We start from the raw sequence: 14,265 nt of genomic DNA on the forward strand, positions 1-14,265 counted from the left end.
CTTCTTCTTCTTCAAAAAAAAAAGAAACTAGGAAGAGCTTAATCTCTATTATTTCCGAGATTAGTCTCTGGGTGACTCAACGTCATAGCAATCACAGAGGGAGAGAAATGGCATCTGTTCACAAAGGATGGAGGAAAAAAAAGGGGGGGTGAGGAGGGGGTGAGAGGCTTTTAATGTGGCAAATCGTAGCGAAAAGCATCAAGAGGAAAGGCTGCTTTGGTTCTTTTCATCGCGGACGCATTTCCTGGGATTATCTGTCTGAGCCAGGCTCCCTGTCTTCGCCGTGAACCAACATGGCGGATGTGGAGGCACGGTTTCATCTCCTGACACCTACGACCCCCCCCCCCCCCCCCCCCCCCCCCCCCCCCACCCCCCCTCCGACGAGCCTCCTCTGTGTGGCGCTAATGCTTTGTGACATTAACAGCTGAATTAAGGCCTTTCTTTATTTCACCGCCTTTGAAGGCACAAAAAGCACAGATCGTAATCATTATTTAAAAAAAAAAAAAAAAAAAAAAAGGATCGGTTAAAAGAATTACGCCTTCCTCCGTGGAGCGATTTGAGCGAAGGGAGAGACGTACATCAGAGATGGAGATGGGGAAACTGGAACAAGCTGCAGATATTTCGCTCTTCGGGGGAGATTTTTCACATTATTGTAGTCGATACACATCAGAGCTTTGATTCTTAAATCACAGTTTATCTTTATGTCCTCTGGCAACGGAGCGAGGAGACATTATATTTCTCTTTTTTGCTTCCAAATGAGACAAATGTTTGTGGTCTGATGTCTTTTAGGAGTCAAAGTAAGAAAACTGTGCTGCATTTAGTTCTGTAGATTAAAATGAAGTGCTGAAAATGTAGGTATGTGGGTATACCCCGATCTGGCATAACATTATGACCACCTTCCTAATATTGTGTAGGTCTCCGTTGTGCCTATGAAACAGCTGTGACTGATCAGGACACAGAGTGTGTCCTATGGCGTCCATATATTTGCCTGTAGAATAATAATAAACTAATATTCAGGTTAACAAAAACCTGCTGTCCTGAGTTTTAAATGAACCCTACGCTCACTCAATGTCACTGAAAGCCTAAAAGGGAAATTAAAGCGGAGTTAAAGCTGAATTAACACGGAGTCAGAATCAATTTTTGAGATTGATCAGTAGTTTATAAGTTCCCTCTTCATTCTGTGAAGCACAAACTAATGTCTGCCTCGCCCACATCATAAATCTGCATCAGGACCAGGTGTCATTTTAACGATCTGTTGAGCTGGTTGACATTAGCACTCCTTAAATAGCTTCTGGTAACACTTTATATCAATGAAAACATGTATTAAATAAGACAGATGCTTTTTATGTCGGGCAGCTACTGGGATAATTAGAATAATAACATGCTGGCACACAAATTTCACATGTGTACTGATGATGTGAAGATAAGGCTCTTCAGATCTTACTGCATGCCTGTGGTGCAATTACAGTAAAGCGAAAATGAAAAAAGCTTCAGGTGGTGTATAACGATGCTTTTATGCTGCTTAAACTTTCACGATGTACAAGCCAAATGTGTGTGAGCAGTAATGTCCCCACTTTTTATGCAGTGCTGAGGAATTTCACGTTTAAATTTGACTGCGTTTACATGCACAGTTTAATGGAGCTATGCTTAAAATTCGACTTTCTGAATTCGGTTCTTGTCCCAGTTTACATGCAACGGAGAAAATCAAATAACTGACGGGAACATGTCGTCCTCCTCCTGCACACTAGGTGGTGATATGTGTCTTTTCAGGAGGTTAATACGGCCCCCTTTCTGGTTGACGTCATGTAATAAACAATAGTCGTTCATGCGGCAAACCGGCATTTCAACCAGATGGATAATAGTTCAGCTTTTTTAATCTCATACGTAATGTGTGCGCTACTTATGGTGCACATAAGATGGCGCTATCCCTCAGATGGTTCTTCTACCAACTCTGTTTATCTTCTTCTTCTGCGACCGGATTTCTTTCTTTCTTTTTTTTTTCTTGTGGTCATACGCCAGCGCAGCGGTTGTGGTGAATGCACACACACGTTGTCCAGTTAAAGTCCGATTAAGGCGTATACATGCCAGAGAAAATCAATTTCCTATCGCATTATCTGGGTGCTCTAATCGGATAAGGAGAACTACGATTTTAGTAGTAGTTTAGGAGTAATGTGTTTACATGTACCTAAGTTGTCCAGTTAAAGTCGGATTAAAGCAGTAATTTGTTTTTTTTCAAATATAAAATGCACGTAAACACAATGAATGGTACTACATACTCTTCCTGCTTCTGGAAGCACTGGAGTAATTATTTATATGGGTTTTAACTAGTTAGCTTTTGAATTATCGTTATGTCTTTTATTGATATGATTGTCTCAGTATCTGCTATTTTATCTGTTTTTACATGAACTATACTGGTCTGGGTTAAAATTAAAGTAAGTAAATAATCACGGCGTCACATTAAAATGACGACACCTCACACACTACGAGCTTCTCTGCAAACAAAATGTCCCCCACTCAGCTGCTTTTACATAACAGACAGTACAGAGCTGTGTATTTTATACGGTGGATCAGAGAATCCCACTCACTCCATCTTAAACGAACATTAATCTTTCTATTCTTTCAGTCGTAGCAAATGCTTCAATCAAACAGGCGGCGGAACCATCGAGGAATCAGGAACTAAAACACACACACACAAAAAAAACTGTCTTCTCTCTCGATTTGCTGGTGAATCCTGCAAAGCACATTGTCAGATAATGAAAACTGAGCGGTATGTTTTCCACTCCATCAGAGCGTGGCGCACGCAGCATTTCTGAGTCATAGAATAGAAGAGGTTAGCGCCATTCATTGCTTACACAACAGGCCGAGAGCGAGGCATTTGTGATGAGCTCTGGAGGATGAATTAGCTTCCATTAAAACCGCCACTGACAGCTCGCTCCGCTGGAAACAAAAAAAAAAAAAAAAAAAAGTGGAGAGCGAAGGTCTAATTTCCATTATGGCTTGAAATACTGCCCCCGCCTTGCTCCGTGTGGTCTTTAAATAAATCATCTTTATTGTGACAAAGTACATTTAGGCCACAACTGGCAGCCAACAGGCAAATTCTCCTGCTGGTTGTCAATGTCTGTTTAAACTCACGCAGCTACAGCTGGCGAAGCCGACAGCTTCAGGAGTATTTCTACCTGCGGGGCACCATCCAGCCCAGATCAGCCTCCCCGTAGTAATCTGTCCTACTTTCAGCCGAAGCACTGTGGGCTCATTTTCACCTCGGGGTACACACACTTTTATTGAATTTGTTCAAGGTGAAATCCGGGGCTTGTGTCCTCTGGTCAAAAAGGAAAAGAAAAAGAAAAAAAAAAAACAAAATGACAGGACACGGATGAGGACACGGCTCGTAAAAAGAAAAAAAGAAAAATCCCCACAGAAGAATTAAGCCTAAAAAAACAAAAAACAAAAGAGAGAATGAGAATTGGTTCATGTTAACTCAGCCTTTTCATCCACGCTGCCGGCACAAAGCAGCAGATCAGCAAACAAATGTGATGCACGTCTCTTCAAACACAACTTTACAGGAGGCTTTTGGCTTATTGAGGTTTTTTATTATTTCCACGAAGCGTCGTATTTGCAATAACAGCTCAGGAACGTTTTCCCCCTCTGGTGCATTATTATATCACCTGCTGCAAAAGCCTAAACATCAAATATAATCGAACGCACGTCGTTGTTATAGTTTGATTTGACTTCTTCACCACCACGGAAAATGAATCGACACGGAGACGATCCTCCAGGATTCGGTGCTGCTCAGACGGAGCGACGTTTTGTTTCCTCCCTCCCTTCCATTCGCACGACGTTCTGCACGCCTGTGTAATAATACACATTTTAAAATGAAGTGCCACCATCTGCTTGAACTGAGATAAGAGTCCAATCAGAGCTGCTGTAGCACGTACTTATTGATATTGAAAGTCTGAGCACAGATTTATCCGCCTCATGAACTTGGTAATTAGCAGCTTTTCTGTCTCAATGCCCCCCCCCCTCCATCTCTCTCTCCGAGCTGCAGTGAAAAAATGGCAGTCTGCCTGGTGGAGGGAGGCTCGAGGATCGTACATTAGCGGCCTCACAGATGCCAATCTCACCTTGAAAGATGTTTATCAGATTCCAAAGTAGTTGGTAAATTAATTACACAGAACTTTTAGCGGCTCTCTAAGTTTAGCCTGTGTGTTAAAAGAAAGCAAATTTGCAAAATAAAATAAAAAAATAAAAAGAAAGCTTAGCTTAGGAACCATAACTAACTAGATTACTGACGAGTAATTAACCTGCCATTTCCTTCACACAAAAAACGCATTCTTCTGATGGTTTTTCTGGCAACAGAACAACACAACAAGCAGCGTTTCGTCTATTACAGGGAGTGAGCAGCAGAAAACAAAAAATATATATATCACCAAACCAAAAAGGTTAAAATCAGGTCTCTCATGTGCCTTCACAACTGTTGTGACACATCAGAGAATGGATATGGGCCTTCTGAGGGCGTCATGTGGTGTCTGGAAACAGGATGTCGTTAGTGGATCATCCAGCAGATACATGATCAATTTGGAAGCGAATTTAGAGGCAACACCTTGTGCTGTTCTTCATGTTTTGTTTTTTTTTAAAGTTGTTCCTAAAGCGTTTTTGTGTGTGTGTCTGTACCAGGCTGCTGAGTGTCATTGCTATGGAGTGGGGGCTTCATGACTGAAGCGTCAGACTCATTGTACTGTACTTAAAAAGTATGAGGACAGAGGAGACGTTTTACAAAACAGAACACAAATCTCTGGAGCCAAAACCAACATTTGTTTCCAGTGCAACTTGCAAGTTGTAAACATAAATAAATCTAAAGAAGTAAAACTAAAGAACACAGATTTCTATTAACAACAGGAGGCTCAAGTAAATTATAATACAGGTGCATTCCCAATTAAAATCAGAAAAACCCAGTAAACTTAGAATAATATTTACCCTAAATGATGTAATATAGTCAGCAACATCATTCTGCAAGTTATGTTTGCACTGAAGACAACTTTGTTATGTAAGGTATCACAACGTAAAAGTTTGGTTTCCTCATTCACAGATGTCAAGTTAAAATACTGAGAAAACATAAGAATAAAAGATAGAGAAGATTAACCGACTGAATAAAATAATCACCTATAATTCAATGGGATCATCAACTTCTGTGCTTTATTTCCCCCAGTTTCTCTTCATAGAGTCTGAAGGCTGCATGAGAGCACCGCCATTCAACGTGAAGCTTCAAAAACACTTTTCAAAACCAGTTTCTCTTTCCCTGTAGCTGACCTAATCAGGGCCACGAAACTCATACAGGTGTGTTACATGAATTTCAAATACCTCCGACGGCGTCAAGTCTCCCCGGCAGCTGCATGTTTCAGCAGGTTTTCGTTCGACTTTCAAGGCACGCTGGCGGATTTGGAGGCGCAACATTTTCATTCACGTCGGCATTTCAGCCAAGACGTGAATGCATTTAGCTGACAGCATGTGGAGTCTGGTGTGTGTGTGTGTGTGTGTGTGTGCATTTGTAACTTAAATTGAAATGTTTGAAGTCAAGGGTTTCTTTAACAGTTTTACAATACTTCAATAGAATAGAATACCTTTATTGAAATTGCAATTCTTGACAATGCAAATACAGCAAAACTATAAAGTATTAAAACAAATAAGACTCTAAAAACCTCTTCCCTTTTAAGGGTTTATATCATTTAAAGAGGCTGTAGCTCTGGAGTAGTTTTTTAGTGTTTGCCTGTGTCTTAATTGTCCTGTAACATCTTCTCGAGACAGATCAACCGGCCGGTTATGCTATGCACAGTTGCCAACAGGAAGTCAAACTATTTTTTTTGCACCTATACGTATGTGGAAAACTTTGAAAAGGAGACATAATAATATGCAAACAACTCCTTTTTGAAGGAAATGCAAGGTGCGTGATATGAAAGATTTTATTGTTTTCAAGATTATATTTAGGATGTCATTAAAATAGTTTTCAGGCAATGCACAACCGACATCACTGGGTAACAATCGCTCCATTTGCATCGTTACGAGCAAATCAAATACTGAGCGAATGAATCACACAATGGGACGCGCGAATAGCATCTGTGCACACAGTGCAGGCAGAGAGTGATCTGAGTACACTCCTCGTCAGTGCAGGGAGGTGTTGTTTGAAAAGGTAGTATTATGTAAAAAAAATAAAATAAAATAATGGAGATGATTAAGAGTTCAGTCATAACATTATGACCACCTTCCTAATATTGTGTAGGTCTCCCTTACGCCTCCAAAACTGTTGTGACTTATCAGAGTCTTCTGTTTTAAAGCCCCCAAAATAGTTTGGTGTTGTTTTATCTATTTATTTATTTCAAAAAAGTGTTGCCAAATTCAAAATAAAATGGCCAGAATATGAGTTTGAATAAATAATTATATATGATCACTTAAATATGATCATCCAATACTAGGTATACTGGCACTAACCGGTCCCCCAAACTAATGGCATATCAATCAAGTGAAACATGTGCAACAACACACAAATCTCTATGTCTACTGTCAAACTGTCCAGGTTCAAACAGTGAACCATTATTCGCTGCTAGGCAGTTTTGATGACACTTTAATGGTTTCTTCCTCTGTTGGAAATCCATTACATGACGTCTAGAGTGATGGACGAATTCTCAGCAGTAAGGGAAGCTGGATAGTGGGCAGATAAGACGGGGGCTATTTGTAGGGAAGCAACCATGACTCTATTAAAAAAAAAATACATTGGGATTTATTGTCGTAGTTAATTTGCAAGAGAAAATCTGATTTTACTTGCGCCACGTAGCAGGTGACATAATCTGAAATGCACTGACCTCATCCTCTCACATGCCTGGTCACCAGATATCTTTGCATGTGTTCTTTGCAAACACATACCAGACAAACCAGACTGAAATGTGTGGCATGTGTCTAAACCATTAACGACTTAATACAGTTGTTGTTGGCACGTGGCTTCCTTCTCAGGATACGCCTGGAAAGATTTTGCCCTCACTTTGATGCGGGATGTGAGCTTCTCCAGTCTAACATGACATAAAGAAGGAAGTTAACATGCTACTCTTCATCTTTCATCGGTTCCTGATGTTTTTATGTTACTAGTTATACCACTGCGACACACACACACACACACACACACACACACACAAATTCACATCAAACATATCTCAGTTAAAAATGTGAAGAGAGCCACAACTTAAAACCAATTATCGTTTAGACCTTGCAGTGTCTCTTCTCAACTTTCCTAATGTCACTCTAGGTCATACACAAAAGGCTGAAGCCTGCATGCACAGGCTACATTATTGATCAAATGTGTGTGTAGCAGTGGTGTCTTTGCATTAGGGGCTGTTGAGGCACTAGAGGGCGCTGCTGTGCAGGCGAGGATTATCAGCATTTAAAAGTTTTCCTGTGTTGGGTATAAGTTAATAAGTAATAAATATAAAATACAATAAATACAATACAAAACTATGACATTCAACCAGGAGTGGTTTAAGTAGAAAACTTGGTTAACAGGGAGCTTGTCAAAAAGGCGCTTGGTGAGCCTATTTTTTTTAAAATCTGAATGCAATTGATAATTAATACATGTAATTAGTGTAATGTGTAACTGGCGATACGTGTGTGGGTGTGTGTGGGGGACACAACCTCATGGAGCAGTTCACCTGTATATTGTGTGTGGTGACTTTGTATATTGATTGCTGTGTATTGGGCATGCGCATTTCGAGGATTGCCATCTTTTATAAGTTTTCCTGTGTCAACAAATGTTGTTGGGTATAAGTTAATAAGTAATAAATATAAAATACAATAAATACAAAACTATGATATTCAACCAGGAGTGTTTAAGGTAGAAAACTTGGTTAACAGGGAACTTGTCAAAAAGGCGCCTGGTGAGCCTAATTTATTTTTAATCTGAATGGAATTGATAATTTATACATGAAATTAGTGTAATGTGTAACTAGCGATACGTGTGTGAGTGTGTGTGGGGGACACAACCTCATGGAGCAGTTCACCTGTATACTGTGTGTGGTGACTTTGTATATTGGTTGCTATGTATTAGGTGTGCGCGCATTTCAAGGATTGCTCAAGTTTCAAGTTTTCCTGTGTCAAAAATGCTGTTGGGCATAAGTTAATAAGTAATAAATAAAAATACAATAAATACAATACAAAACTATGACGAGGAGTTTGTCAAAAAGGCACTTGGTGAGTCTAATTTATTTTTAAACTAAATGGAACTGATAATTTATAGATCTAATTCATAGTGGAATTTGCGTAATGTGTAACTAGCAATACGTGTGTGGGTGTGTGGTGTGGACACAAACTCACAGAGCTATTCACCTGTATATTGTGTGTGGTGACTTTGTATATTGATTGCTGTGTATGGGTGTGCACCATTCGTGCCATGAGTGGTGCATTGTGTTTTTATTGCTGTCATGTTATTGTTTCGATCTTGAGTATTTGATTTAGTGAGATATTGAACACTGCTGTTTGGCTATCGATGTGATTATATATGTCGTCAGATTGGCATCTTTTGTGTGGTGGTATTATTCAGCTGCAATTTTGCCGTCACCCGTTTGTTGTCAGGTGCTGTCGTCCCTTCTCTCACTTGTATTGATTATGATATTTCTGGATTACATTATAATATTTCCTGCATGGCCCCACCAGAATGTCCAAGTCAAAATCACCACTGGTGTTTTAAATGTAGAAATCGCAGTGCAGAGTCTAGGGGAACTTTTTTGGGGGGGTAAGGAAACAACGTTCTTGTGAGTTTGTGCGTCTGAAGCTCCCACAGTCACTGCCAGTCGAGCTAATCAAACTCACACTGTTAACACTGCACAATTACTGATTAGAGCTGTCAGTCATCTGTGGTTTTACTGCACCAGCCTATGATTTGGGATAACGTATGTAGAGAATCAGAGAGGTTGAAACTCAAATTGAATTGAGCTCCGGGAAAGAAGAAAATAAAAGGTCAAACGTGTTCGAATGCAAAACAGCATTCATGTGTGTAGCACATGTGTTTCCCTGGCAAGAAAGGATTATGTGCAAGAGGCATCTTCTAGTTTAACAAAGAAAGATGAACACAGTTTGTGGTATTAATGTTATGCAGATTTGCCTTTAACTCCTGGGTTCAATTTGGATGTGAAGACGCTAAGATTCAACCCTTAGAGCAAACTAAGTTGCTTTAGTTCCAGTAAAACTAAGGAGGCAATTGCTGCTTTCACTGGGCAGATACTAAACAACATTGCTTCAGCACGTCATTGTTATTCAAGTGATTTCAGTGGTAACTAGATTCATGCACCTCTTCTTGGCTCCGTTTTTACGCTTTAGGATGGAAGGGCCAAATGCTCATGCACGTCATTCAGATGGTGAAAAGCCTGCGGGTATTTCATGCTCCATGCACATAAAAGAAAAAAGAAACCATTTTAAAAACAACAAGTCTAGAAAAAAAACAATAAAACATGTAAATACAGGTAAACTATGAAACTTTATGATCTTGTCGCGACTGGTAAGGTTGTGCCGGTGGATTAATCGTGGATTTTCTGTGATTGTCCTGTGGTGTTCTCTGTGGACCATTCCACAGATACTTAATCAGTTTGGGATCTAGTGAATTTTGGAGGCCAGGTCAACACCTTGTGTATGTTCCTAAAGTGTTTTTGTGTGTGTCAGGTTGCATCCTGCTGGGGATGACTGTTGCCATCAGTGTCATTGCTATGGGGTGAGGTGGCCTGGTGCTGGTGGGTTGTCAGGGCCTGCAAGGCTTTCTCTGCTGGCCTTAAAAATATCTGAATAGCAGACTTAATTATATTTTGAAATTAATACCTATTAAATGATTCCTAGTGATTGTGTATTTTAATATAAAAGCTCTTATCCAATCACATTCCAGCCATGATTTGTTGCTAGGGTCAAAGAAATCTGCCTAGAGGCCTTCAGAATCAGTTCTGCCGGCCCTGCGCTTGGTTGTATAAAGCTGGAGGGCATTGAAGGCCTAGGTGGAAAATGCACAGCCCACCACTGGTGTCTAGTCTGGTCTAGGTGGGTGGTACATGTCTAAGTAACATCCACACAAATGAAGGCCAGGTCCAAACGTTTCCCACCCCAACACTGAATTGTCATAAAATGGATTAAATGTTATTAATCTGTCAGCGGTCATAATGTTGTGGCTGATTGGTGTACGTTTATTTATGTTGTGCAATCAGGTCCCATTGTGGTACAAATAAATGAAAATGCTCTCACTGACGCAAAGTACCAAGTCAGTTCAGAGTAGACTAATTAAATTTGCTACCAGAATAGTGCAATTAAAACCACACTGTTCCATAGTCATTACCCTTCGATTAGAATAATGAGTCATTAACGCTGCTGGATGCAGAATATGTGCCCCAGCTGTAAAATTAATGATCCCATCCAAACTGATTCATGAACTTCTGCCTCCTCAGACGTATTGATAAACTTCTCCATAACACTAAAGGAAACGAGGACTCGCCTTCTTTAAATCTCTCCACCCCCACAGACTACAGATTAATGTCTCGTAGCTAATATGATCGGCCATAAAATCACGCACCAGTCGCTTTAATGTGTTGTTGTGTCGTCCTCGTTAATGCTATGGGGAGAAAACGGAGCTACTTGAGGACAGTTCTTTTTTGTGTTTGTCACACTGAAAGTTCGTTTTATTGTGCATCTTTCAGGTTAATGTGCATAATATGTATTTGTTTCATTTGCTTTAAAGTGGAAATAACTTGTGCCACAATATATTCATTCTGTTTGGAACCAACATCATGCATTTGTTTCGTTTTTTTTAAATGAATACACATATATATTTTAAGTATCTGTTAGCCGACGGTGTTAAGAAGGAATGCAGAGCCGCCAGCTCAGCTTAAAATCAAAGGAGAAGACGTGCCCCCAAGGCGGTGGATTATTTTTTGATGTCAGAACCAGTGAATGTTTTTAAAATTTAGTCTAAAGACGTTTTAATTTTTTTTGTATTTGCTAGTCTTTGTCTTTAGTTGTTCAAAGGTTTAATGAATCCCTTTGTTTTGTTGCTTGAAGTGCCTTTTTTTTTCTCTCTGCGTTGCAGAGAAATTTTCGGATCTATAAGCAACAAATACACCATCACGTCTCTAACATACGATATAGGGGTCTTACTGTGATAAGTAATGTATTGTAGTTCTGGTCTGATGTACTTAAAGAGGCTAAGGTAGAAGGAGTCAACTTTACAAAATCAAGCACATATTTTTTTGTGTTATCCTCTCGATTCAATTCAATTCAATTCAATTCAAACTTCATTACAGAGCTTTCCCATCGCGACAGCAATTTCTATCCACACATTCTGTGTCAATCTTGTATAAGAGTCGGGATGTGAAGTGGGTGCGCCCGTACAACCCAAGCGTCAACCTCCAGCTCTGAGCGATGAAGCCCATGTGGAAGTGCAAAAAACTGCAGTTCATCTTGTGGCCACTTGAGGCTCCAAAAGGGGGCAAATTCCCATAGACCCCCATGTTAAAAAGCCTAAATTTACAGCATTATTAAACATGTTTACAACCTGGTACGAAAAATGGTTTTGGTCTCAATAGTTTATTTCACTATTCATGACAACTGTACGGGGGGTGATTTTTTTTTTCTAAGGTTTAAAATTCAGGTAGCGGAGAGTTGGGTGGGCGGGTCTGAACGTCTGACACGACCCCTCACGTCCATATTTGGAATATCCGAGTGTGGGCGGAGTAAAGCTCATCCAACATGACGACCGTGGGCTCCGCCCACTTCAGGCTTCATTTCCGAGGTTCAGAATCCAATGGGTGACGTCATGATGGGTTTGTCTATAGTATTTACAGTCAATGGTGCACCTGTACCATGTTATATAAAGTGGTTAATAGCTTCATTACATGCATTAGCGCCTCCTAACGTGCATCGCGTATTGAAAAATCTGACTGCACAGTTTTCGACGCAACGACGCATCATGGCAGCCGATGCACTGCTTTTCGTGGCCATTCGTTGCGTCACTGACTATGATCTGGGTCTTAAAGTCTGAGCTGTTGACTATGCCGTCTAAGAAGAAGCTTTAAACCCCTTATGAGTTCAGTGGTTGTTTAGGGTAGAGACCTGCTCTTTGTCCAGAGCAGTAACAGCATTTTCATTATCGTGACAACAGAGCTCCTACTTGAATTCAGCAGCACACTTCATCACCGGAAGACCAGCTGTCGGGTGACTGACCTCAGGAACGAGGTCCACATCTCTGTATAAACACTAAGAGTTCAGCTGTTCTAAGCACGCACGGAACAAGCTGCATCTCCTTCTACCTCGGCCCACAAACTTAATCGATCTCCCCTGTAAAAGTTTTATATGCATATAAACGTAAAGTGCTTTCAACTCCAGTTTCTACTGTGCTACACACACATTTGTCGACTTTTTTTTTTTTTTTTTTCCAGACAGAAGACACGGAGGAGGATGTCAAAGAAAATAAAAATCAATGCCGCATCTCTTGCACGTTGCACCGAGCCATGACAAGGATGTCTCTGCAACCTGGGAGCTGGTGAGCGACGGGTGGGGACAGACGCAGCGTGGCCACCAGGCACAACTCTACGGTTATCTCCACTCCAGCTGCTCCTCTTTGATCTCTCTAATCTCCCATTTAAAAGGAAGAAAGCAGCCAAAGCCGCCACATAGATGCTTCTCGGTGTTTCCGTCCATCCATAGTACGAGGTTTGTGTCACAGACATACATCACATCTCATATCTTCTTCTACAGCTGGTTTCTTTAGCTAGTTAGTTTGCACTTTATCATCAGATTCAGACATAATTCTTTAAAAAATAATCAAGAGAGAGGCTGAAACCAGCACATATACAGTGTATATATCTACTTTTCATTTTAAATGTTGGAGATTTATTTTCTTTAGGTTGTGAGAATGTGAGACTGGACAGCTTCTCCACACCCCATCAAGGCAGATGGGAGAAATTAAAAGAGTTTAACTTGGCACATCTGAAGCGCTTCAAGAATTCACAAAAACAAAGAAATAACAAATGTAATCAGCTTTTCACTCCCTCAGCTAAAAGAGAAACATAAACACAAACGACTTAAAGTCCCCACACTGCCTTTATCTTTAACAGGCTCCAATTATGCAGAGCTAATCTGGGCATATTTCCCCGGGGAGGCAGAGACATAATTGCCAGCAATCTGCACCGTGATATCAGCGCTGTTCTTGTGCGGCTTTTAGAAATGACTTGACACATCTGGGAAAACGGCGGCGGCGGCGTCGCCGCGTGGGTCTGAACTCCAACGCAACTCGGGCTCCATCAAGAAGAAAGGGGTCAATTAGAAAAACAAACTGGCCGCGGACTCGTTTCGGATGCAGGGGGGGACCGAATTGAGGGCAGATGGCAGGCGAAGGGGAGCGGGGTCTGCCCTTGAGCGGTGATGTGAAGTCACTGTTGTGGAACGCGTATCGACAGGGAAGCCGCTCACGTACGTTTAAGCAGATGGAGCCACGAAATAAATAAATACATAAATAAAGACAATCTCAGCTACTTTTTAAGCTGTTTGCATTCCCACGACCTGTAAAAGTCTTACCTAGCAGCATCTCCACTTGTTTTTGGATTCCTCTTTTTTCTTCTGTTGGACTCAAGCTTCTTCTCCTGCCATCATCGCCATCAAGTTGAAAAAACAAAAAAACTCACAATAAACCTTCTCTTGTTCGGCTCTTGTTTCTCTTTGATTCCTTTGCCTAAAGGTGAAATCCTTTTCCCCCTCCCCACGGTCGGTGACACGGTCCTGGCTACGATCCAAAGCGCCGCAGCGAAAGAACGGCGCACGTGTGCGCTTCAATTAAAAGTGTCATGCTCTGCTGATCGCGTTGCCCTTTTGTGAGATGAACGGGAGGGAAAGAGAGGGAGGCGAGGCGGACTGAAAGGAAGCGGAGGAAGGAAAGAGGCTGGGAGCGTCTGAAGAGCAAGTGTTTATTCTTCTGTGTGGGTGAGTATGTAAGGGAGAGGGGAGGAGGAGGAGGAGAGGAAAGCTGGCGAAGGACTGGCTATTAACAACATGAACATCCCACTTCTTCTTCTTCTTCTTCTTCTTCTTTTCCAGCTGCCTTTTCTATTCAGGCTTCACACCTGCACGCTAAAAATCTAATTCCCCTCCTGGAGTTACTTGACACCAGCAGCGTTTATCTCAGGTTAACTCTAGTTAACGAAAGTCTCAGTTCACATCCAGATGAAGCGGCGTTTCCATGCCGAGGGCGCATATTAATGT

At 41.1% G+C, this 14,265-nt stretch overlaps 1 protein-coding gene across 2 annotated transcripts in view; it reads right to left on the minus strand.

Annotated features, from left to right (window-relative positions):
* LOC125021921 (zinc finger protein 385C-like) overlaps positions 1 to 14,265 on the minus strand; it is an 82,915-nt gene that overhangs the window by 19,734 nt on the left and 48,916 nt on the right. Inside the window, exon 1 of one of the 2 annotated variants that reach the window (XM_047608118.1) lies at positions 13,585 to 13,968. The exons of the other annotated variant lie outside the window; for it this stretch is intronic. Within the exon in view, the coding sequence (XP_047464074.1) occupies positions 13,585 to 13,594 (10 nt within the window). The 5' untranslated portion in view covers positions 13,595 to 13,968. Of the gene's footprint in view, positions 1 to 13,584; positions 13,969 to 14,265 lie in introns of those variants that run through there. 2 annotated transcript variants of the gene reach the window in all.

Source organism: Mugil cephalus, chromosome 16 (genome assembly GCF_022458985.1).
Source record: "Mugil cephalus isolate CIBA_MC_2020 chromosome 16, CIBA_Mcephalus_1.1, whole genome shotgun sequence".
Lineage (NCBI taxonomy): Eukaryota > Metazoa > Chordata > Actinopteri > Mugiliformes > Mugilidae > Mugil > Mugil cephalus.